The sequence below is a fragment of the Miniopterus natalensis genome, chromosome 17 (genome assembly GCF_054644295.1).
Source record: "Miniopterus natalensis isolate mMinNat1 chromosome 17, mMinNat1.hap1, whole genome shotgun sequence".
NCBI classification, from domain to species: domain Eukaryota; kingdom Metazoa; phylum Chordata; class Mammalia; order Chiroptera; family Miniopteridae; genus Miniopterus; species Miniopterus natalensis.
Genome location: NC_142097.1, coordinates 14592190 through 14615534, shown reverse-complemented (window position 1 = coordinate 14615534; position 23345 = coordinate 14592190). Strand labels below are relative to the sequence as shown.

The 23345-nt window shown below is 56.5% G+C and overlaps 1 protein-coding gene across 3 annotated transcripts; it reads right to left on the bottom strand.

Annotated features, from left to right (window-relative positions):
• Nucleotides 1-1191: 1191 nt before the first annotated feature.
• MYO1C (myosin IC) lies at nucleotides 1192-23049 on the bottom strand. Of its 3 annotated transcripts, none has more exons than XM_016211115.2 (32): nucleotides 22960-23049; nucleotides 16003-16158; nucleotides 15768-15883; nucleotides 15004-15202; nucleotides 14844-14924; nucleotides 13017-13196; nucleotides 12834-12932; nucleotides 12423-12536; nucleotides 12269-12340; nucleotides 11840-11959; nucleotides 11639-11721; nucleotides 11312-11417; nucleotides 11121-11201; nucleotides 10731-10822; nucleotides 8602-8696; nucleotides 8475-8521; nucleotides 8279-8359; nucleotides 6833-6938; nucleotides 6607-6724; nucleotides 5916-6029; nucleotides 5764-5840; nucleotides 5335-5403; nucleotides 5154-5238; nucleotides 4894-5053; nucleotides 4539-4622; nucleotides 3738-3831; nucleotides 3588-3643; nucleotides 3303-3438; nucleotides 3154-3224; nucleotides 2969-3066; nucleotides 2796-2895; nucleotides 1192-2413 (listed from the first exon to the last, which is right to left on the bottom strand). In XM_016211115.2, the coding sequence occupies exons 1-32, from the start codon at nucleotides 23032-23034 to the stop codon at nucleotides 2387-2389; spliced, it is 3192 nt and encodes a 1063-aa protein (XP_016066601.1). In that variant the 5' UTR covers nucleotides 23035-23049; the 3' UTR covers nucleotides 1192-2386. The 3 variants fall into 3 exon arrangements, with proteins under 3 accessions (XP_016066601.1, XP_016066603.1, XP_087682103.1); XM_016211117.2 differs by lacking the exon at nucleotides 22960-23049 and adding an exon at nucleotides 22072-22138; XM_087825977.1 differs by lacking the exon at nucleotides 22960-23049 and adding an exon at nucleotides 17543-17581.
• Nucleotides 23050-23345: the final 296 nt, after the last annotated feature.

Here is a 23345-nt window from a genome sequence, read left to right as displayed (position 1 = left end):
ACTGGGAATCAAACCCGGATCTCCTGGATCCCAGGTTGACGCTCAACCGCTGAGCCACGCCTGGCCGAGCCTCATTCCCTTTCTTCTGGAGGCAACACTGATTTTCTTTTGGGAAGTCATCTGTCCCCACTCTTGGTCCTGCGTTCAGGTGTGGTACATGCTACTTGTTTTAGGTGGGTAGACATGACCCAGGCCTGGCAGGCACACATCAGAATAAGCTGTTCTCTGCCCAGTCGGCGTCGTTCAGCAGTTGAGCATCAACTAGGACCCAGGAGATGGAGGTTCAGTTCTGGTCAGGGCACACGCTCAGGTTGTGGTCTCTGTCCCCAGCAGGGGGCATGCAGGAGGCAACTGATCAATGCATCACTGATATTTCTGTCTCTCCCTTCCTCTCTGAAATCAATAAAGATATATTAAAAAAAAAAAAAAAAAAAAAAGGCTGTTCTCCCAAACAACGATTGGGTCAGGGAAGAGCACCTCATTCAAGCTGTCTACTGAGAATTGGCTCTGAGACTTCTGAATTACTCAGAAAGAGGCACTTTTCTGTCTGCCTCTGATGCCAACTTCATGGAATGAAAGTCTGGAGCTGTTTGTGGCTGTCGCTGCCACCACATCACCAGGAAAGGCTGAGCCAAGAGATGGTTCCAGACACATCTGCGAGTGCCTGGGCGCAGCCCAACCCTGGGGCTGTTAGATTGAGAATGCTAATAAATGTCCTTTGCTTCCCTAGAGAGTTTGGATTGTGTTGGTCACTTGCAACCCAACCCAAACTTGGAGGCTATCCTTTGAGACCTACCTCAAATGCCATCTTCTCTGTGAAGTGTTTGCAACACCCCTTCCCCTACTCCCATCAAGGCGTCAGCCTCTTGTGGGTCTGCCCCTTGGCACCTGCACTTCCCACATCCCGCTGCATTTCTGTGCACCTGCCTTCCCTGCTGGGCTGAGGCTCACAGGGAGGGGACTGTGTGATACCTACCAGCACCCCCACCCCACCCCTGCACGCAGCACTGGGCCAGTTGGAGCAGCCCTTCTCCAGGCAAATGTTGCAGCTATTGCTCACACGTGCTCTTTCTCCTGGGGAGGGAGCCTGCCTCCTTCCTTCTGGGGACAAGGTAAAAATTCTAATACAAGACCCCTGGCTGCCTTCTAGGGGGTCCTCTCCCTTTCTTGACATTCACAAGGAGACCAATGTTGGCAAACATGTATTGCTTTATTTAGTGTTTCTCTGGATTGCAGAAGTGTCAGCAGTGGGCCAAGACCCCAGGCGGCAGAGGCAGCTGGGCAGCCCCAGGTCCTCTGGGGAGGTCAGGGGGGAGAAGCAGCAGAAAGAGGTGATGCCTGCGGCTCCTCCCAAGGCCAGCCCCTTCCCCAGGTTCCCAGGACAGGGAGCAGCTCAGGCCGGGAAAGGCCTCACATCCTTAAACTGGGGCCAAAGTTATGTGAGCAGGGTATTTGTCATCCTAAGGCATGGACTCAGGCAGAAGTGCTTCTCCTACCTGGTGGCCCCCAAGGGTGATTGCTGGTCAGGGAGCCACATGCACCCTTAAGACATGAGCCTGTTTTGTGGGGCCCTGTCCCTGGAAGAGGCAGTAAGGTGTGCTGAGAGTACAGAGCTGCAGTCTCGGTTTTGCCCCAACCTGCTGGATGAAGGGCAAGTCCTTTCCCCTCTTTGGGCCACTGTCTCCTGCTCTGTCACGCCAGGAGGCTGTAACAGATGATCTCTGTCTTCTAAATTCTATGGTCTAAGACTCCTTCCCCCACTCCAGGACACCCTCAGGCTAGGCTGATGATATTGAAAGGGCATTTTTAAGGCAGGAAGAAGGGGGCAGGCAAGGGTGGTCCTAGCCCCCAGGCAGGTGTCGGAGTGGGCTGCAGAGGATATAGGTGGGTAGGCAGGCAGGCAGACAAGGTGCCAAGGGAACAAAGAGGGCAGGGTGGCCTGGGCAGGAAAGAGGGCACCAGGGCCCAGACCGCCCAACCTCTGAGCTACATTCCCTGCCCTGCTGGAGTCAGGGAAAACACATCCAGTGTGTCCTGGGGTGGGAAAATGGCTTAAAAAAAAGTTTCCTATAAAGCATCAAAAAATCTCAGAGAAAACCTCAGCAAAAGTTCCCTTCTCTCAAATATTTGGCATCGGCAGTGGGGCTGGCATGTCTGCCTCTGGCCCCGGCTTTCCTATTGCTTGGCCCGGCCTGGCCCACTCCTGGGGCAGCTCCCTGGCCCTCGCAACTCCTCAAGAGAGGGGGGAGCAGGAGGCAGGAGTTTGTTGGTGGGCTTCGAGGTGTCCCTGGGTCCCTGTCTGGAAGCTCGAGTCTTTGGTAACTGGGAAGGGGAAGAGAGGATAAGCAAAGCATTGGGAGGTGGGAGGGTCCAGCAGGTGCCTTCATCACCGAGAGTTCAGCCGGGGGGCCACCTGTGGGGCAGAGGGAGAAGCCCAAGTGTGAGTGGGAAGCGGACAGAGGTGCATCAGGCACTGGTCTTCATGGCTTAGGAACACGCAGCGGCAGCCTGGTCCTGGAGACTCTGATCCCACTCCCACAGGACTCCCTGCCTCAGCCAGAGTGGGCCTCTCCTCCCACCCAGCACACCCCCAACCCCTCAGGTCTTCCCCACCTCCCCATGCTGCCATCTGTGGGGGATCAAAAGGCCCCTCTCTCTGGCCACCAATGGGCACTGGGATGACAAGGGTGCTATGGTACCCAAGGACTGCCAAGGAAGCCTTGGCCACCAGAGGCTCCACCCCAGTCCTAGGGCCTGAGCAGGGAAGCAGGTGTTGCCTGCCAGGTCCCACTCACCACAGCCAGGTGACCGTTTTTGGCCTTAGTGATGAGCAGCTCTGAGCCAGGTGTGAAGTCGATAGTGCCATCCCTTCCAGGGCCACCTGCAAATGTGATGCTGGAGGGAAGGGTGTGTGTGAGAACTGCCCACATGTGTACACACGGCCCCCTCACCGCCCTACCTGCCTCACCTGCCCTGGTTGATGTTGATGTTGTTCACACGGTCAGCGCTAAGGGCTGTCTTGGTCAGTGTCTCAATCACATGATCACTCTGAAGCACCACGTCCCCCTGGGGGCCCAGACAAGGGGAGGGGTCATGCTCTGCCCAGACCTAGAGAACCCACCCACCCTTGCCTCCCGGTCTCCACAGGGGCACCTTCTGCTTATTGTCCTCACGCTGCACGTGCAGCACAAAGAGGCTGTCGCTCAGGCTGCTGACGGAGATTCCTGAGGGGGAAAGGCAGAGGTCAGGGATCAGGGGTCAGAGCAGGGGCCTTCCTTATGGAACCCTGGACTCTGGCTCACCGGTCAGGTTGGCGTAATCAATCCTCTGCTTCACCTTGGCATCCTCCACGATGACCACAGCATTGGGTGTCAGCAACAGTTGCCGGGGTCGGGGTTTGTAGCCCTTTCGGTCATATTTCACTACAGGCACTGCATACTGAGGACAGAGGGTAGAATGAGGGGCAGGAGAGGGGCTGAGGGGGCTCCAGGGATAACCCCCTCACCCTCTGCCCAGGCCCTGATGCCTCCATCCAGCCCGTGGGCAGCAAAACTGTGCTGGACTAAGGGCTGTAGGTAGGGTCTCACCTGGATGGGCTCAGTGCCTAGGGCCTGTAGCACTTTGGGGCTGATCTCATCTGTACCTGCAACCCAGATGGGGGACAGAGAAGTCAGAGGAGGAGAGAGGGGAGTAGGACGGTGTTGGAGGGTTTGAGAACTGGAAAGTCAGGGACTCACCAAGCCGTGTGCTGATGAAGAGCCTGGGGACACTCTGGGGGTAATTGTCCTTCTTGCCCTTGAAGATCTCACTAGCCACGGCTTTCTGATGCAGCTGTGGAGACAAGGGCAGGGAGGCAGGATGTCAGATGGTGGGGACTATCACAGTGTGGGGGCAGGCCAGCCTCAGAGCTGAGACAGTTTCCCTCACCCTCTTTCCGGCCTCAATACCAGGAGGCTGAGCCCTACCATAGACACTCCCATTAGCCCCTCCTCTACGTTACCTCTGACTCCACCAAGGCAGAGAGTTCCCTAGAAGGGTCACGACAGTATTGTCAGGGTCCAGGCCCAATTTTGGGGATAATTCCCCTCACGAGGCCCTGGAACCCCCAATATTCAGCTTCAACATGGGATCTTGAAGCTGGCTGATTGCTAATACTCAAAACTACTACAGATTCCCTGAGATGGGTGGGTCCTTTAGCATCAGCCAATCTTGAGTTGGCAAATACAAGGCACATTGGCCACCAATGTCTGTCTCCAAAACCATGGCAGACATTACCAATCGATCAGACTAAAGCTACAGCCTCTTCAACACAGGGCTCTGGGAAGCCTCTGCTGTTCCAGTGGAGTCGGGCCAGAAGGAGAACCCCATTTTCCACCACAGCCTACTCCAGCTTCTGCTTCATACATGAGGCCAAAGAGGAGCTGGGATCCATTTGAGATCACATGGGAAATCGGGGGTAAAGTGCTCCCCCAGGCTAGCACTCTTCAAGTGGTGGCGGCTGCCCCCCCAACCCACGCCTGCCTCCTTGCTCTCCATACCTGCTGCTTCCACTCAGGGCTGATGCTCCGGCAGTACTTCCAAACCATGTTCTTCATACACAACTCTCGCAGCAGCTCTGAGGCCTGTGGGCACGAGCAACATCAGGGCACCCAGACAGCCTGGCTCCCTTCCCTCTGAGGACAGCAGGCATATCCTTACCACCGTGCTCTGGCCTAAATGTCACCCCTTCAATCTGGACAACCCCTTCCATTCCCGAGTTGTTTTTCTCAAAACAATGGCCCAGCCCCAGTTCCCCTCCCTTGGGGAGCCCTCATGATAACTGGCCACATGATAATCGGGCCCCTCCAATGAGTGCTGTGAAAGTCCCTAAGTCAGCAGGGAGGGCCCACAGACCTCACGCAGGGCAGGTGGTGGGGTGGGCCAGGAAGTATCCAGGACATTTCGGGGTAGCTGTCGCCGCAGGTTGAGCAAAAAGGAAGTGCGCACATGATCCAGGAAGAAGGCATTTTCGGGGCAACGGGGTGCATGGCGCAGGATGAAGCCTCGAATGAGCCTGGGGGTGGGAAGCCCAACAGGGATGGAGGTGAGAAGTCTGACAAGAGACCCCTACACACTCCCGGCTCTGCACCCCTTCATGGTGCCCCAATGCTCACCGCCGGATCGTCTGTGCTGCCCACTTCCTCTTGGCCGCCTTCCTCCGTCCTAGCATTCCCCGCCACCACGACTGGATGCAGATGGCTGCAGAGACCACAGACGGCTCACCACTATCTCCTCACCATGGTGGCCCACCCTAGCCCCAGCCCCTGCCCCCTGGAGACCCCTGGGCCCCCGAACCTGATCGCTTCACCCGGAGGAATTTCTGCCGCCAGTGAAAGCCCCTCCAGGAGGCCTGGATCTTCGTCGCTGTGGTTGGGAAAGAAAGTCAGTTGGCCAGAGCTCAGGGGAACTAGCTGGGTGCCTGGCTGTCAGAGCTCACTGAGTGGCATGAATGAGGGAGTGGTTGAAGGAGCTAGTGAGTGAGAGGATAAATAAGAAGGTCAATGAAAGCGAGTAGGAGGGAGCAAAGGAATGTGGAAACATGCTCGGAGTTTGTACCCAAGGGCAGGACAGATGGCGGGTGCTGGGGCTGGAGCTGGTAAGGAGGAGGGCAGCTGAATGTGGGCGAGGCAGACTTCCTAGAAAAGGAGCCCAAATGCAGTGATTTATTTCCTGCTCCCCAGAATGGACCCCACTGGGACAGGAAGGGTCGGGCCTCTCTCTCACCCAGGCTCTGCCTCCGGACCTCCAGGGCATCCTCTGTGGCAAAGAGGGTCTTGGGAAAGCGGATGAAGATCTTGGTCCTGGGAGGGCAGCAGTGATCAGCCCCTGGTTGCCATCCCCATGTCCCCCAGACCCCAGGAGTGGGCACCGCTTACCTGCCCATCTTGTACTCTTCTGGTTTGTAGCCGAGGTGCCTGACCAGCACAGCTACCCCATCCTGAGGCCGTCCTGCCCAAGTGGGCCATGTCTCTGGGCACAGTGACTTGTACCTGGGGGCAGGAGCTGAAATGTACCCAGCTCCCACCCCAGCCAGTACCCTTCCCTGGGGAACCAAGCCAGCTTTTCTGGGAGGTCCTGCTGGGAGATCCCCCTAACAGGCAGCTCACAGAAAGCCTGGAAAGTGGCTCTGTTGTCCCCATTTTAACAATAAGGCAACTGAGGTGTTCTCATCTGCCTAAGGCCATGGGGCTGGAAAGTAGCAGAGATGAAATTCATATCTGACTCCCCAGACCCCTAAGCCAGGATAACAAAGCTGCTCTCTCCTTTCTGAGGTGATCAAAAACTCTGTCCTTCTCATAGCTTTTACCATTTCTCCTGGTGACAGGTATGTGGATGCCTGCCTCATGGACCCCTGCCAGGTGCTCCAAGAGGGCAAGGCCTGGGGGGGAGGGGTGTTCTACAAAGCTTGACATTAGGCCTGTAGCATGGAAGGGACCTACAGCAGCTCAGAGCCTCAGCATCCTGTCTCTGAAATGGGGCCAAGAACCCTTGCCTTCCCTCCCAGGATCTAAGAGACTCCTACCCCCGGACCCCTTTCCCTGGCACTGAGCCAGGCCCCGCCCCCACCTCTGCAAGAAAGCCTCGTATTTGCGGCGATAGGCGAAGCCGGCTCTGCGCACACGCAGGTTCTCCATAAGTCCCAGGTATTTCACCTGGTGCCGGATCAGCACCTCATCAAAGCGGCCTGGAGGAGGGTAACAGGGTAATCAATCAGTGGGCTCGAATGGACAGATGGCCCGTGGCCCTTGCCCAGAGGCTCAGCCCCACAGGCCCATGGGTAGGAGGGGCCTACCGGGCTGTTTGGCATCATTGGGCTTGATGCAGCGGATGTAAGCAGGCTCCTTAGACTGCAGGATCTCCACCAGCTGCAGGAGGCTCATCTTGAACTGGGTGGCAACCTGGTGAGCCAAGGTGAATGGGAGGTTGGCTAGAGCTGGGCTGAGAACGCTGATCCCTGGCACAGCCCTCCCTGGGGCAAAGCAGCAACAATTCCCACAACTACCCCCTACCCTGCTGGGCCTTTCCTTCTGCCACCCTCCCTCACGATAGAGGAAGGGAACAGACTATGGCTGCCTGCATCACCGTGGCTTGGCTAGAGACCTTAGTTTAGGAACCTCACTGGGGTCTAAAAACCCTTCTCAGGCCTCAACGCAACCTCAATCCTACATCTTCCTTTGGCAACCACTTTCACTTTCTAGAATTTCAGGGCCATGCTCCTAAATGATGTGTCCTACATCTATGTATTCAAACATTAGCCCTGTACACTGCTCTGCAAAACCTTCACGCAGACTCCAGCAGACTCGCAATCTATCGCGGTCCCATTAGTGGTAGGGATGTATGCCTGTGGTTCTGGAAGCACCAAGAAGGGGCAACTAATCCAGTCTGTGGGGTAGCAGGGATCAGAAAAGGCCTCCTGGACATGACCCTTCACCTAATATTTAAAGGATATGTAGGAGCCTTGGCTGGGTAGCTCAGTTGGTTAGAGCTTCATCTTGATACCCCAAGGTCACGGGTTCGATCCCTGATGAGGGCACGTACAAGAATCAACCAATGAATGCATAAATAAGTGGAACAACAAGTTGGTGTTTCTCTTACTCTCTTACTTCCTCTCTCTAAAAATAAAAGAAGAAAAGAAAAAGAAGAGGAGGAGAGAAGACAGCCAGGAGGAAGCAAGGAGAGAAAGGCATTCCAGGCAGAGGGTAGCCTGAGCACCCTGATGTACACAGGGAGCTACACACAGCACATGAATCCAGGTGGGAAGTAGAAAAGGGGGTTAGAGGCAGGCAGAAGCAGTATCAGAGCAGGACTCGAGTCACATTAGGGAGAGTGAATTTTCTCTTGAGGGAATAAAGGAGCCACAGAGGGATTTCGAGTGAGGGAATGACAGGAACAGATCTGCAATTTGTAATATCTCCACAGCAGAAACGTGGAGGATGCTTGGTAAGAGCAAATGAGGAGCCAGGAGACCAGGGAGGAGGCAGGCTGGCTCAGAGGAGAGATATCAAGGACTGAAATGGAGCTGTGGTTCTATATATGCCCACAGACATAAAAGTACACACAGGAACACACAGAAGTAGGCACAGATACATACCCACAGGCAGCCTCCTCGACACACACAAATGTGCACACACGCACCAGTAAACACACAAGCTCCCATGTACATAGCCAACTCCTAGGCTCATGCAGGCACTCGTCCATGTGCACACACATGCCCCTGTGGGTCCCACAGCCTCCGCACCGTCTCTGGCCGCTTCTTGTCACTGAGCTCGCTCCGGTCAAAGCACTGGCTCATAATGGGATTCTCCGAGCTGCACATGGTCTGTGAGGGCAGAGCAAGAGATCAAGGTTGTAGTACAAGGGAGCAGGCAGGACAGATTCCTGGGGCACTGGTCATTTGGGGCCAAACCTGGAGTCCTCCCCGGAGTCCTCCTCACCTCCTTCAGGTTCCGGAAGAGGAGGTCATTGTTTTTATCCAGAAACCCTTGGAGGGGAGAACACATGTGAGATGAGGAACAGCACCCCCCCCTCCGCCCCGTGGGAACCCAGCCCCAGAATCCTCACCGGCCACGCTGTAGGTTACTTCCCCAGCATAGTGCAAAAGGCGGAACTCCCCACGCCCCAAAGATTTCCTGGTCCGCTGGTCAGCCAGCTTGTGCCTGGGGGGTGACAGGGAGAGGAAGCTACAGATTGCTGGCCTGAGCCATGCTCCCTGCCTGCTGAAGAGCCTTAGAGAGAGGAAACAGGCATCCAATAAGGAACATGCATGCCCAGGGCCACCCCACAGCCCACTCTGCCTTGAGGTAGACAGGGCAAGGCCATCAGCCTCCCTGCACAGAGATGGCCACTGAGTCTAAGGGAGGTAGATGGTCTTGCCCAGGGTTACACTGTGGCAGGACCAAGATCTGGGCCTCCATACTGCCAGGGCACACTGGGCAGAGAGCTACTTCAGTGCCTCTGGCTGTTGCATGACCACTCAGAGGGTTGAGCACTGCCCACTACATTTTAAGAATGGAATGGAATCTGCCCCAAGAGATTACTTAAGTCTTAAGCATGTTTATACCCTTTAGCCCATTTTCTACATTAAAAAAAAAATCCTCACTAGAGGATAAGTTTCCTTTTTTAATTCTGTTTTATTTTTACTTTCTTCTTCTTATTTTTCAATTATGACCTGAGGGCATTCTTAAAGAGAGGAAGGAAGAGAGAGGCAGAGAGAGAGACAGAACCATCGATGCGAGAGAGAAACATCGATTGGTTGCCTTCTCTGCATGCCCCAACCGGGGATAGAACCTATAGCCCAGATATGTGCCCCAACTGGGAATCAAACCGGCAACCTTTCTGTGCACAGGCTGAGGCTATGTTTTTATTGATTATTCAGGGTGAGGAAGGGAGGAGGGAAGAAAGGGAGGGAGAGAGGGAGAGGAAGAAGAAGAGAGAAAGAAACACATTGATGTGCAAAAGAAACACTGACTGGTTGCCTCACATACGTGCTGGGATTGAACCGACAACCTAGGTATGTGTCCTGACTGGGAATCGAAACCGCAAACTTTCAGTGCACGGGACAATGCTCCGACCAATCGAGCCACACCGACCAGGGCCCATTTTCTACTTTTAAGAACTATTTCAAGCAACTAACCAGAGACACAGTCAGAGGTTTAAGGCACAAAGATGTTTGGTGGCAGCACTGTTATCTAGCAGAAACCCGGAGGCTGCCCAAGGGCCCCCAGAGGCTGGGTTAGAGCCGTGGAGTATCTGTGGGTTAGAGCCATTAGAGAAAGCATTTTGAGGAAATTTCTCTGTTTGATGATGAAAGAAAATACCAAGGATATAACATTACCCTGAGCCTTCTACAGTAAGTCCTCACTCAGTGCTATCAATAGGTGCTATGACTTTAAGTGAAATGATGTATAACAAAACCAATTTTACCACAGGCTAATTGACATAAACAAGAGTGACGTTCCCATGACTTCTCATCAACATTATTACAAAATGATGCTGAACGAAACAACATTATTTGAGGACCTGCTGTACACAGTTCCCAACTATGAAAAAAAAATGTATAGAAAAAGGCAGGAAGGAAATGCCTCAAATTGTTAACAGTGTTGACCTCTGGGTGACAGGACTGCAAGTGCCTTTTGCACACATTCCAGCTTTTCTCTAATGAGCAACATTATTTTTACAATCAGAAAAGGGGTTTTAACATTCTATTAAGCAAAAATGCTCAGGGCTTTGGCATTTGCAGCTCTGGGACTGAGTCCCAGCTCTGTAACTTACTAGATATGAGATAACCTTGGGGAAATGACTTTTCTTTGAGTCTCAGTAAAATGGAGACAGCACCAAGAACACCTCCTCAAGGGCTGCTTCAGGTTAGAGGAGACGATATGCACACAATATGCAGGAGCAGAGGGGCTTGCTTCCTTTCTCCCTCTCCCCACTCTAGGGGATGTCTTAATAAAAAGCAATTTCCAAATAAGGAAGCTAAAAAAATCTTAGCAAGTTTCATTCTCAAAAAAGAATGTAGAGGAAGCCATGCTCCTGGCTTCTTGTGAATGTACTGTGAGCTGTGGCTTTGTGTGCCTGTCCTTAACTTAGCACCTCCTCTGGTCATCTCCTCATGGCTGATATTTCTGGACTATGGGGGAATCCCAGGCTTCCACAGGTTGTACCCAACTGAGCCCTGCAACCCCACTCACGTCAGGAAGTGCGGATGGTGCTTGATGGTGTCCTCCAACTTCTCCAGGAAGGTCAGATCTGTGGCCTCCCCAGGGCGCAGACACTCCTCGTCCTGGGGGGTAAGGCATAGAGTGATGGATGTACCAAGGGAGGGGCTGGAGAGCACAGGTAATTTAGGGGCACCATGCAGGAAGCAGAGACACAGGCAAAAGGGCAGATCAAAGGGACCTCCTAGAGACAGCTTCCAGGTCCAGCCAGCACCTCACCTCACCCTCCAAGCAGAGCCCTGCCCTGTCCCTGCTCAGCCCCAAACTCTGGCCCTCTGTGGACTGGCCTGGAGAGAAAGGGGAAGGAGTGACATCCTCCCACCCAGCCCCCCACATGAGGCTTTGGAGAAACAGAGGACTCACCAAAATGGAAATGATGCCCTTGAATTTCTCCTCTACCAGGTCACAGATAATCTTGTTGTTGAAATACTGGACGGGCTCCCACTGAGGGGTAAAAAAAAGGAGGGCATCATCATGGGGCCCTGGTGCCTCTCCCAGGGACTGATGCCTGGGCTTCCGATGACACCTGGGGACACCTGCAGGCCCGCACTTACCGCGATGCCCTCTGCCTCATACTCCTCCTGTTCTGACTTGAGGGTGAGTTCGATGAAGAGCTGCTGCAGCTTCTCGTTGCAGTAATTGATGCAGAACTGCTCAAAGCTGTGAGAAAAGCAGAAGAGACCACAGGAGCTCAAGGCAGCCACAGGGCGAGGAGTAAGGGAAAGATGGGTGACGCCCCTGAGCAGCTATGGGAAGAAACACTGATCAGGGCCCAGGATGGTTGGGCAATCACTGACAGGAATGAGAGAGACGGGGGGACAGAGGAGAGAGGGACCGGGACAGGGAGATGAGAGACAGGCTGAAGAAAGGGGGGCACTAACCTGTTGTGCTGAAACACTTCGAAGCCATAAATGTCCAGGAGCCCAAGGACTGTGGTGCTCCGCCAGCTGGGGCTCTCAGCATCCTAGGGCCATTCAACCAACAGCATGGGTCCCATGTCTGCCAGGCCCCAGGTCCCAGCCCTAGGCCTCCCAGGACTGCCTTCCCTGCTGCCTTGGGAGCAGCCTGGACCACAGCCTCACCTTGGATGCCAATGACCTGTTGATCTTCCCAACCAGCCAGGTAAAAGTTCGACTATAAACCGCCTTGGCAAGAGCGTCTCGAGCATAAGCAGCCTGTTCCAGGTTCAGTGGGCTCAGGAGCTACAGGTGTGGCATGAAACAGTGAGGTGAATGCTGAAGACCCCTTCCCTACTCCTCCCATTTGGGTTCAGGCCAAACACCAGGAAACTATGCCCACTCTTCCCTCCCACTCAGGGGTGTGTGTGGGGAGCACAGGAGAGGACACAGTGGCCACACCAGAGGGAAGGAGGTATAAGGACAAGAGGCCTTCCAGCATTGCTGAGAGGATCAGCTGAGCAGACCAGGGGAAAGGGCAATGATGAGAGTGGGGGCTACCTTGGAATACCCGCATCCCTTACCCCCATCTCCTGACGCAAAGCTCGGCCTCACCTCTTCTCCCTTGGCGATGATCTTCCTGTGTGTCAGGGCTTCCCGCAACGTTGAGCCGTCCACACCAAGGAGCTGTCAAGGGTGAGGGGCATGGTGAGGGTGCCCTTCCCCTTGCCCAGGTGCTCTGCCCTTGCTTTCAGCTCACCCCGCTTACCCTGGTCAGATACTTCAGCTGATTCTCAGTTGTGACCTGGGCGTTGCTCTCCTCATCGGCAGCAAAGTGGAGGTTGCCCAAATGCAGGACACTGGCCACGATGCTCAGCAGGTCCTGGGGGACAGGCAGGGGCAGATGGGAGTCACAGGAGGGGCTGAGAGTTCCATGAGGGAAACCAGGGGGTGGTCAGATGGAGCAGGGACTAGGAAAAGTGTTTTGAGAAGGGGGATCTAAGTGGAAATGGGCTGTAAAAGTGAATTGAGAGGGGCAGATTTGGGGTAGAAGGGATCAATGGGGGAAAAAAGGGGGCATGTGTAATACTTTCAACAATAAAGGTAAATTTTTAAAAAGTGGGTTGAGATTTTCAGGGTGTGACAAGAGGAAAGGGAGGGTCCCCAGCACAGGCCTCACCTCCACTTCATCCTCAGTGAAGTTGATCACTGTGAGAGCCTTCCTGACGACCTTCCAGTCACTCTTGTCGTTGATGGAGGAGACTTTGGCACACTGGCCCTGGAGGAGGGGCAAAGCTGGGTTGCCAGCCCTGGCGCTGTGCTACTCCCCAGGTGGCACCTGCCCTGCCCACCAGCTACTCACCTTCACCAGGTATAGGTAGCTCTGGGGGTTGCGTTCCAAGCCCAGCCTGCGCAATGTCTCCTCTTCACCCCCCTCCAGCAGCTGATAGAAAATGTGGAAGTTCCTCTCCCCATGATTCTGGTGGACCACGCGGGACTTCTCCAGGAGGTAACTGAGAATGTGGCCACCCACAGGGGCACCCTGTGGGCAGGACAGAACACGGTGACTGCTCAGGGGAACTGGGGAATGGAACCCATCTTCCCTTCCCTCCCCAGCACTCGTGGGTTGTAATTCCACCTCTGCCACTACTTTCAACAATAAAGGTAAGAAGCAACAATGAATGCATAGATAAGTGGGACAATAAAGGGGGCTCAGGCAAGTCACCCCCTCTGCCTCAGTTTCTTCAACTAAGAAATGAGGACATTCAACCCTATCTACTTGTCAGCTCCATGTGGATGCCATGTTGTACAACAGGCATCTCAAACTCAATAGGCCTAAAACTGAACTACTCTCCCCGTCCTCAGGCTAGCTCCTTTGGGTGTCTTCCATCTTGGTCAACGGCTACTTCATCCTTCTCGGTGTTCAGGCCAAGAAGTTTGCAGGCCTCCTCTCATCCAATCAGATAGTCAATCTTGCTGCCTTAACCTTCAAAACCCCAGAATCCAACTGCTGCTCACCACCTCCACTGCCACCACGCTGGTTCCAGTCACAGTCATCTGTCACCTAGATTATTATATCAGCTTCCTTACTGGCTTCCCTGTTTGACCTGGTTCTCCAACCATCTAGTCTCAACACAGCAGCCAGAATGATCTTTTTAAGAAGAAAGTCAGATCCTGACACACTTCTGTTCCAAATCTTCTGATGGCCCCTTTCAACTCAGAGTTAAAAAAAAAAAAGGAAGTTCACATCCCCATACACCAAGGTTGTGGGTTCAAGGCACATACAAGAAGCAACCAATGAATGCACAGATAAGTGGGACAACAAATAGATGTTTCTTTATCTTTCACTAAAATTAATCAATAAAATAAAACAAAACAAAAAAACAAAGTTCAGCCCTGGCTGGGTGGCTCAGGTTTTGGGTTTAATTCCCTGTTGGGGTGCATACAGGAGGCAACCAACCAATGTTTCTATCTCACATTGATGGTTTTCTCTCTCTCCCTTCTTCTAAAAACACATCCCTGGGTGAGAATTAAAAAAAAACACAAAGTTCACACAAAGACTCTCAATGGCCTGCACTATTCAGCCTCCTCTCCTACCCCCTGGCCCCTCACTCTCTTCTGCAGCTACTGTCCTCTTTGCTTGAAAACACCAAACACCCTCCCACCTCAGGGCCTTTGCACCACTTATTCCCTCAACAACTGCCACCTGGTTGGTGTGGTTCAGTGGTTAAGTATCAACCTAGGAGCCAGGAGATGGAGGCTTGATTCCCAGTCAGGGCACATGACTGGGTTGGGGGCTCGATCCCCAGAAGGGGGCATGCAGGAGGCAGCCAATCAATGACTCTCTCTCATGATTGATGTTTCTATCTCTCCCTTTCCCTTCCTCTCTATGAAATCAATAAAGACATATTAAAAAATTAAAAAATAATAAAAACAACTGCCCCACCCCTTACCTTGTTTTATTTTTTGCCATGGTACTTATCAACTACATTACATTTTTCTGTTTATTCTCTGTTTCCCCTAAAGGCAGGATTTTTGTCTGTTTTGTTTCAATGCTGTAGCACCAGCATCTGGAACAGTGCCAAGCACACAGTAGGAACTCAATAAATGTTTACTGGTGCCAAGGACCTGACAGGTGGGTGCCTATTGAATGGGAATTCCACTCCCTGCCCTGGCACACCATAGGTACCTTGAAGTCAAACTGAACGTCCATGTACTTCCCAAACCTGCTGGAGTTGTCATTCCGGAGGGTCTTGGCATTTCCGAAGGCCTAGGAGCAGATGGGGTATGAGGGAGGCTGGCCTTCTCTCCCTGCCCCTCCCTCCCCTCAGATGCTGCTGGTCCCTCACCTCCAGCACAGGGTTGCTCTGTAACAGCCGGTCACGCACAGCACCACCCCGCTCAGGGGCTGGGCAGGTCTCAGCATAGAACTGCAGCAGCCGCTTGGTGGCCTCTGTCTTCCCTGCCCCACTCTCCCCAGAGATCATCACTGCCTGGTCCCGTCGCTCCGTGCGCAGTGCCCGATATACAGTGTCAGCCACAGCGAACCTGGGGCAGAGGCTGGTCAGGAGCTCAGGAGGTAGGGGTTCAAGCAGCTGCAGGTAATGTGAGTGCTGCAGGTAGGACTGGGAGACGGCACTCCTATATCTGGTTGTAGTTCACTTGTGAGTGGGATCTGCATGTACTCTTGAGGATGGGGATTGGGGGACCCTCAAGAGTATGTGTGAAGGGAGATTCTTTATAGCTGTGGAGGGGATCACTTTCAGAAGGAAGATAGACAGGATCACTCATGAGTGGGGGTGTTACAGGTCATTCAGGTGGAGGTTGAGGTCCCTCATAGGGAGGGCTGGAGGTCCCTCAGAGGTAGGGGTCAGAGGATCACTAAGGTGGGGGGTCATGCCAGGTGGAGTTGGGCAAATAAGTCATTAGTGAGAATAAGCTGGGGTGGGGGCTGGAGAGGCCCCAACCAGATGGATTTGATTCATCTTGGGTGGGGAGTGCAGTCAGCCCAGGGTGGAATTCCTCACAGATGTGAACAATGGGAGGTCAGGGGTCATTTTAGAGTGAGGGTCAGGTGGGGTCATCTTAGATGAGGATGGAGGGTGTCACTCACAGGTGGGGTGGCACCTCATAGAAGCTAACGCCACGGTAACGTTCCATGTGCTGACGGCTGTAGATTTGGAGGTCGCGGTAGGGGTTGACAGAGACCAGGACTGGGCCAATGTAGGTCTGGGGGTTGGAGGAGGAGGGTCAGAATTTTCTCCCAGGGGCCCCTGACGCCTCTTTTCCCCTCAGTCCTGCCTCTGAACCCCCCAGCACCCCCCACTGTCTTCCCACTTGGGCCTCACGTAAATGAGGTTCTCCCGGAACCGTCGCCGCAGGTTTTCGATGAAGGCTGCCTCACTGGTGAAGTTCTCCAGCAGCACAAAATCCTGTACCCCCACCCGGTCACGGGCAGTCAGGGCGCTCTCCATGGTCACCCGCACCCCGTCACTGCCCAGGGCCTGTTGGGAATGAGCCACAGGAAGGGTGAGGGCCAGCAGGGTAAGGGAAGGCCACTTCTCCCCCTCCACCACAGCCTGTGGGATTGAGAGGGCAACCAGGGGCGTGTGGACACAGGAGGTCTGGACACAGGACACAGAGAGGATCCAGGAAAAGGACCATGCTGGGTACATTGGGCCTGGGTCACAGGAAGCTGGCACATGGAACACTGAGGACACTGGCAGGTCACATAAAACAGAGACCTCGTGGGGCACATGGGACCTGGACACAGACACTGGAACACATAGGACCTAGAGGACATAGGAGCAAGGCCACGGAATCCAGGGAGGTGCTAATTTTGTGTAGAGAAAGGGGTCATGAGAAGGAACTCCTGGAATAACAGAAAAAAAGCTCTGTTGACCTTGGAAAAATCCCCTCCCCTCTTAGGGTTGCTCTCGCCTCAAGGAGGAGGAGTTGAGTTAGACCAGGTGACTTCAGGTCTCAGCTCTGAGCCACAGGTGACAGGTGTTTTTGGAGGACAAATGGCACAGTGAATTCTTCCGGCAGGGTAGGGGCAGGCTTCTCTCCTACCCTCACCCTCCAAAATCTCCAGGCAGAGAGCATCTAGGGACTAAGCAAGGGGCCACCCCCAGGCCATAGGAGAGGGATCTCCCAGAGGGCCTCCCATTCCAGCTGGACTCAACACTTACCCCATAAGAGGGGGGAACCTCCCTCCCATAGCTGGGCCACACCCTCCCCATCGGCTGCCAGGCTCCCCAGACACCCTCCTCCACTGAGAGCCCTGAGAGGCCTCAAGGGGGTGGGGGTTTTACCACGGAAAGCCCAGCTGCCTGCCTTCAGCTGCCTCTGGGGCCCACCAGAGGGTGCGGAGAGGGGCAGGCTCAACAAGGCCCTCACCCCAAGACATACTCTTCAAAAAGGGTCTGGGGCTCTAGGAAACTGACACCAAGAGTGTCAAGAGAAGAGCAAGGCGGCGGTGGTGGTGGTGGAGCTTAGTTCCCAAACAGGCCACCAGGTCTTCTACACAGACCACCCAGACCTCTGGCCAGGGGCACCCCTCTGGGTCTGACCAGGGGCCTGCCTCTCCCTGCCCCCTCCTTCGCCCCATCCTGCCCAGTAGCTGCTAGCAAATCTGGCCGAAGCTCCCGCCCCCTATGCCCGCCGCATGACGGATCTGGGCGCTCTCAGCCTTCCCCGCGAGCCAAGAGCCGGGCCCCAGGTCCGCGCGCCCCGCGGCCTCCCAGCGCCGCCTCCTCCCCCTGCAACTTTCCCGGACGTTTTTCCACCCGAAATTCCTGCGCCCGCCCGCTTCCTGGCGGGGTGCAGGCGCCGCCGCGAGGCAGCGAGGAACGCCCGGGACCCCCGCCCTGCCCCCACCCTGCTCACCGATGCCCGGTAGCGCATCCTGCCCGGCCGGCCTGGCGCCCCGCTCCGCTGCCGGTGCTCTCAGCCCGGGGCTCCGCGGCCGCGGCGTCAACGAGGGAGGGGCCGGCCCGCCCCCGCCCCCGCGCCGCCCCCTCCGCGAGCCGGCGAAGCGTGGGACTCCCCGGCCGCCCCCGCCTCCTTGGGGCTCGGACGCCGGGGTCCCTCTCTAGTTGGGGGTGGGGATGGGGGTGGGGTAGGAGCCGAGAGTGCTCTGGGGGCGGGGGCGGGGCGGGGTGGGGGTGGCGCTCCCCGCCGGGCAGGGGCTCCGCCTGAGTCAGGTTTTCCAGGAGGGACGTCGTTGGTTCCAGGGTGGGGCCCGGAACCCGCGCGGCCGCCGCGTCTACACCGATCCGGAACTCACTTCCGGGCTTGTCTACACTACGCACCAGGCCAGGCAAGGGAAGAGGGTTGAAGCCGGTGGGTCGCGGAGGAAGCAGGATTTCCCTCTCCCTTCCCCCTAACCTCAAGTCTTGGCAAAGTTAAAAATAGAACGAAATGTCCAAATACGGCCGGCGCGCCCAGGCGGGCGGAGCCTCGGTGCGGGACACTGTCCACCCCCGTACCCTCTCTGAGGGGTGGGCCCAGTGTCTTTAAAACCCCAAGAAAATCTCTAGATTCCCGCGTCAACACTGAGCTTGTGCCCGAGGGACAGGGAAAGCCATTGGGCGCCTTTGCCCAGAAGGGTGTGTGCCCTGCCTCTATTGAGGCCTCAGTTTCCCACCTGGGAAACCCAAGTCCGACTTCCAGCATTTGGGGCCAATACCCTTCTTCCCTATCCTGGACACCACAACTAGGGCTTCTGTGCCCCAAGGTCTCCTTACCTCTCTCCCTCCTCTGGAAGGGGCCTCCCTCTCGGGTCCCTCTGAATACGTCCATACTTTCTGCCCAGGACACCCTCCTTCTCCCAAACCACCCCCAGCAGCCCCACCCTGGCTGGACTCTGGGGAGGCACCACCCTGAGGAGCGAACTCTAGCTCAGATGCCACCGCCGGTGGGGCGGTGATGGCTTGGTGCTTGCAAAAGGCTGGGGCATTTATTACAAGCTGTTTGCGGGCAAGCGACTTAGCTGCTCAGAACCTCTTCTTCATCCTTAAAATAAGGCTAATACCTGCCTCGGGCTGCAGAGAAGGCCGAGGCACAGCCCGGGAGCACCTCCCCGCCCTGAGTAAACACCGCTTCCCTCTCGGCCAGGCGCTCACTCCACACGTGCTCAGGGAGGACCTACTAAGGGCCAGGCCCGGGGCCAGACTTTTTATCTCCTGGGGAAAGCCCCTCAGGCCAGTCTACCAGTTACAAAGAACCCTCAAGAGCTTCCCCTGTCCCCCGCCCCCCAACCTGAAAAAGGAACTTGAAGGGCCACACTGGGGACACTGACTTCTTATCCTAGGGGGGAAGAAGTCAGAGCCCGGCCTCAAAGCCCCAGCGCACCCCACCCTCGGGCCCGGGCTCCCCGGGAAAGGGGGCGGGTGAGGCTGCGGCAGGTGCGGGCTACAGACTCGCGGGGAAGGTTCATTACCTCGAGAACAACAGCCCGGCCGGAGCCACGACGCGGGGTCGGGCACCAGCTGGACGACGGGGCCCCCTGGGAGGGGCGAGGGAAAAGGGTGCAGCTGGGAGATAGGTGTGGGGGGCAGGGTAATGGTGGCGAGAAAGGCCACGGCCGAGGCGGGCTCGGCGCGGGCGCAACCCCGGGCGCCCGAGGTTCAGCGCCGGAGCGAGCGGGAGCGGGAGCGGGGAAGGGGCTCAGCCGCCAGCCCACCTGGGCGGGGAAAGGAGGTCCCGCGAGCTCCACCAGGAGGCCGGCGGCGGGCGGGAAGCGGGGTCCGGGCTCGGGGACCTGAGGGGAGGAGCGGGAGAGGAGCCGGAGCCCCGCGGTCGCAGGGTCCGCCCGCCCGCCCGCAGGCGCGTCAGGCCGCTGGAATGAGGGGAATCCGTGCGCGGAGGGGTCCGGCCGGCCATCCCCCACCCGGAGCCGCGCCGCCGCATTCCCGGGATGCCCTCGGGCGCCCCGCGGCGGAAGGAGGGGGCGTCTCCACCTCCTCACGCGCCTGAGGGCGGGCGCCAGCCGCCGCACCAGCCCCCCGCAGCCCCCACCGGCCAGCCCCGCCTCCCCGGGCCCAGGCAGCAGCCTAGGAGAGAGGTGGAGGGTGTGAGAGACGCAGCGCCCGGGGCATCCTGCGTTCTGAGTGCTGTCGTACGGTACCCCCTTCAATGCCCGCAGCCAAGCCACGAGTCTGGATTGTTACCCCCATTCTACAGACGGGGAAACTGAGGCTGGGCAGCTGAATGTTTAAGATCTCAGGACTACTAAAAGGAGGGGTGGGATTGGAACCAGGAATTCAAGTACTCACCACTCTTTCGGGGCTGCCCGGTGGGAGTGAGACCTGCCTGGGGCTGGCAGATTTCCAAACTTATCTGTAAGGGTTAACAGCTACCCTTGCCGCTGCGTCCTTCTTCAGTGACCCCATGACTGCAGTGCCCAGTACACCTGTTTTGTTCCTGTTGTGTTGTTACTGACATGTAGGCCTTAGGAGTAGCAGCTAGGGAGTGTGGGCCATGGCCTTTGGGCTCCCAGCATGGGAGTCCCTAGGGTGTAGCCATGGCCTCTGAGTGACCCAGGACTTACTTTCCAAGGCTGCTTCTGGGTCTCTCCCATCTGGGGACATGTTTCCAGCAGACCTGGATCATCCAGTGCCATTTACCTAGTATGTGCCAGATGCCCCCAAGTCTGACCTCTAGAGGAGTAGGGAGGACAATGGACGCCTCAGATGTTGCCCCCAGCCCAGCGCCAGGGCCATGCAAGGTTTGGAATGGATGTTCTAAGGACCCCCCAGATCACTGCTATAAGCTGATTTTCACGGAGGCAGCCGCAAGGCCTGTTGGGGGAGCGGAAAGAACCACAGCCTATCGCACCCGAAGTGCAGTGCTGGGAACAGAACAGGTGCTGTTTATATTTATCAAACATATTTTAGGTCTAGGCAGCCCCACCAAGGACTGTTCCAGACTCAAGAGAACTGCTGTGAGGGGGAATGTGGAAGAACAGTGGTGACTTAGGGGCTCTACCTGATTGCTCACAGGGCCCTAGTCAACTCTAGCTCCAGAACCATGGGCCTTTGGCTTGCCAGACACCTCTGTGGGGGTCCAGCAGAAGTAAACAGAGTACCCTGCCCCATAACCTACCCTCCTTGTTCAATATCCTCTGTGTAGAGAGGAGGGACGCACCTGGCACCACCACCTGTTATCAAAAGGCCTGCCCTCCCTCCAGTCTCACACCAAAGAGTCACCACCTGCTAAAACCTTTCCTCTGCTCCTGCATCACCGTTCCATTTCTGGACCAGGCAGCAGCCTCCAACTGGCCTCCCTGCTTTCTTCCTGTTAATACATTTTCCCACAGCAGCCTGTGGTATTTACAAATGCAGTCAGATCAATTAACATTTCATGTTAATAGAGTGAAAGTTTATAGGGCACTAGTCCATGTGCCTTGCCAATGCTTCACACCCACTGCTTCTTGCCATAACCCTGCATAGGGACTCCAGTGGCCCACACTGTCCTCAGTTTACCCCACTGCTCCTGTTCCTGTGCGACCACAGGGGTAGTCTCTCCAGTCCCTCCTCTGCCCTTGCCTCACCACCATGCATAGCCAGAGTGAGCTGCTCTCACCCCTGCCACCAGCTCCACGTGGCTCTCTGAGCTTCTTGCCTTTGCACCTGCAGTTTCCTTGGCCCCACACATACTTCCCCTTACCAACTGACTGACTCTTAGCCATCCTTGAAGACTCAGCTCAGGTATCGCCCCCTCCAGAACCCCTTTCTGACTCCCTGCAACACACAGGCCCTTCGTTATCGCAATCTGCTGTACTGGCCGGTTTCCCGGTCCTTCCCTCCCAGAAGAATGCTCCCGCCTGGAGCATACACACGGCCTGGCACAGTGGGGATCAATCACTCCAGTAAATGAATGAACCACAGAGCCGACAGTGTAAGCAGGCCAGAGCGAGCCGGCAGTTGAAGGACGCCGTGGGCCAGCCATTCATTGTCTCATTCACCTCGAAGCCCCCCACCCGCCACACTCACTGGAGCGCAGCAGCGCCGCTGCCCCTGGCGGTGCCCAGCCCAGGGGGCGGGGAACGGGAAGGGGCGGGGCTCGGGCGGCTTCTCCGGAACCCAGAGGCAGAGCCGGGCCAAAGGGCTTGCTGGGTGCCTGGGTCTGGAGACTACAGCTTTTCTTTCCCGACCGCACGTCACTCACAGTAATCTAAGTCTCCACAAGGCCGAGGCCTGGCGCCACCGGGTCCCGGGATCCCGCACGGGCCGGGCCAAGCCGACCCGAGGCCCCAGCGATCCCGAGGCCAGCGACCTCCGCTTCCCGCACGGTAGCTTCAGGGTAGTCTCGGCGCCCGGCCGCCCTGCCTTTCCCGAATCCCTCCCGCCAGCGGAGGCCTCCCGGGGCCGTGAGGCTGCTGCCCGCCCCGTGCCCGTGCCCAGCGTACCCACCAGCTCGGCTCTTTCGGTGCGCGGGCGGGGGCCAGGCTGGGCGGCGTGGCCGGCTCTGGAGTCCGCGGCTCCGGCGCGCTCTCCCCGCCCAGGGCCCGCCCGGGGCCGGGCCGCCGCCTGTCGTCATCCCGGGCAGGGCCCAAACCCGGCGCGCGCGCACCCTCCTGCCCCGCCCCGCCGGCGCTGGGCCGGCCGGCTCTGGTCCTGACCCGCATTGGCGTCGGTGGAGACTAGGTGCCGCACACTCCGCAACCAGCTCCCAGGACCAAGCATGTCACAGTCATGCACACACACACTCTCCACCAGCGAAGACCCGGCCCCCTTCGCTGCAGTGCTGGGTAGGTGGGTGCGTCTGATGCCCCTTTGCATCCCCAGAGCAAGCCCAACTCTTCTCTGCGTGCCAGGCCAAGTCGGTTCTTCCCCATCTGTGACTACCTCTCTCCCTTCACTCTCCGTTCAGCCCAAGCTACTGCTCCGAGCCGGCCATTTCTTTGGGCCCACCAGGAAAGGGGAGGCATTAACTGAGCCCTACTATGCACCCGGTGTTTACATGCCACTCGTCCTTTGACCTCAGAGCAGCCCTCTCACCTATGTGTTATGCCCAGTTCATAGCCCAGCCCACTGAGGATCAGGGAGTAGGAAGAGAAAGGATTCAAACCCGGATCCCCACTTTGAAAAACCCTGCTCCTAGTGATGGCTAATAGTGGCACTTAAAACCTTACCCCTTCCTTCTGTTTACCCCTTTTGTCCAGTCTCTTCCTGTCCCACCAAGGATCAGAACCCCTCCCCACTGCTCACCTCTTTCCCAAGTGGGTTGCTTGAGAAAGGGCTGTGGGTCCTGGGGAGACACTGCCACCCTTCCTCCCAGCCCAGAGCATCCCCGCTTACAAGTTTGCAGGGCCTGTGAGGATGAACCACGCGGATGATCTCCCCAGTGGGGATCAGCTCCACTTGCAGTGCCATTCTGCCTGTGGATAGCCAGCCTGTGGATAGCCAGCGTGCTGAGCACTGGGGCCTCTGGGCAAAGGCCTGACCGCCTGCCTACTGGCTGTGGCTGCTCCTGGAGCCAGGAATCTGGTCTCACGCTGGAATGGCCACTTGGTTCAGCTTCAACTCCAGCCCCAAGGGATGTGTCTGGTCCAGCGCCTCAGGACACAGCTGGAGCAGCCCAGGTCTGATTGGAAGGCCTCTTGGCCCAGAGGGTTGGGGCAGGAAGAGGAGGGGCTGAGTGATAGAGGAAATGCCTGTTGTCCCAGGTAACAAGAGCAGCTGAT

Bases quoted from the DNA above. Each gene is read 5' to 3' on its own strand.
- MYO1C (XM_016211115.2), bottom strand. From the start codon at position 23,034: ATGGCACTGCAAGTGGAGCTGATCCCCACTGGGGAGATCATCCGCGTG. The intron at 15,884-16,002 runs GTGAGGCCCAAG...TCCAACCCCCAG, and splicing joins TCCGGGAGAACCTCATTTAC to ACCTACATTGGCCCAGTCCT. The intron at 14,925-15,003 runs GTGAGGGACCAG...ATCTGCTCCTAG, and splicing joins AGAGCAACCCTGTGCTGGAG to GCCTTCGGAAATGCCAAGAC.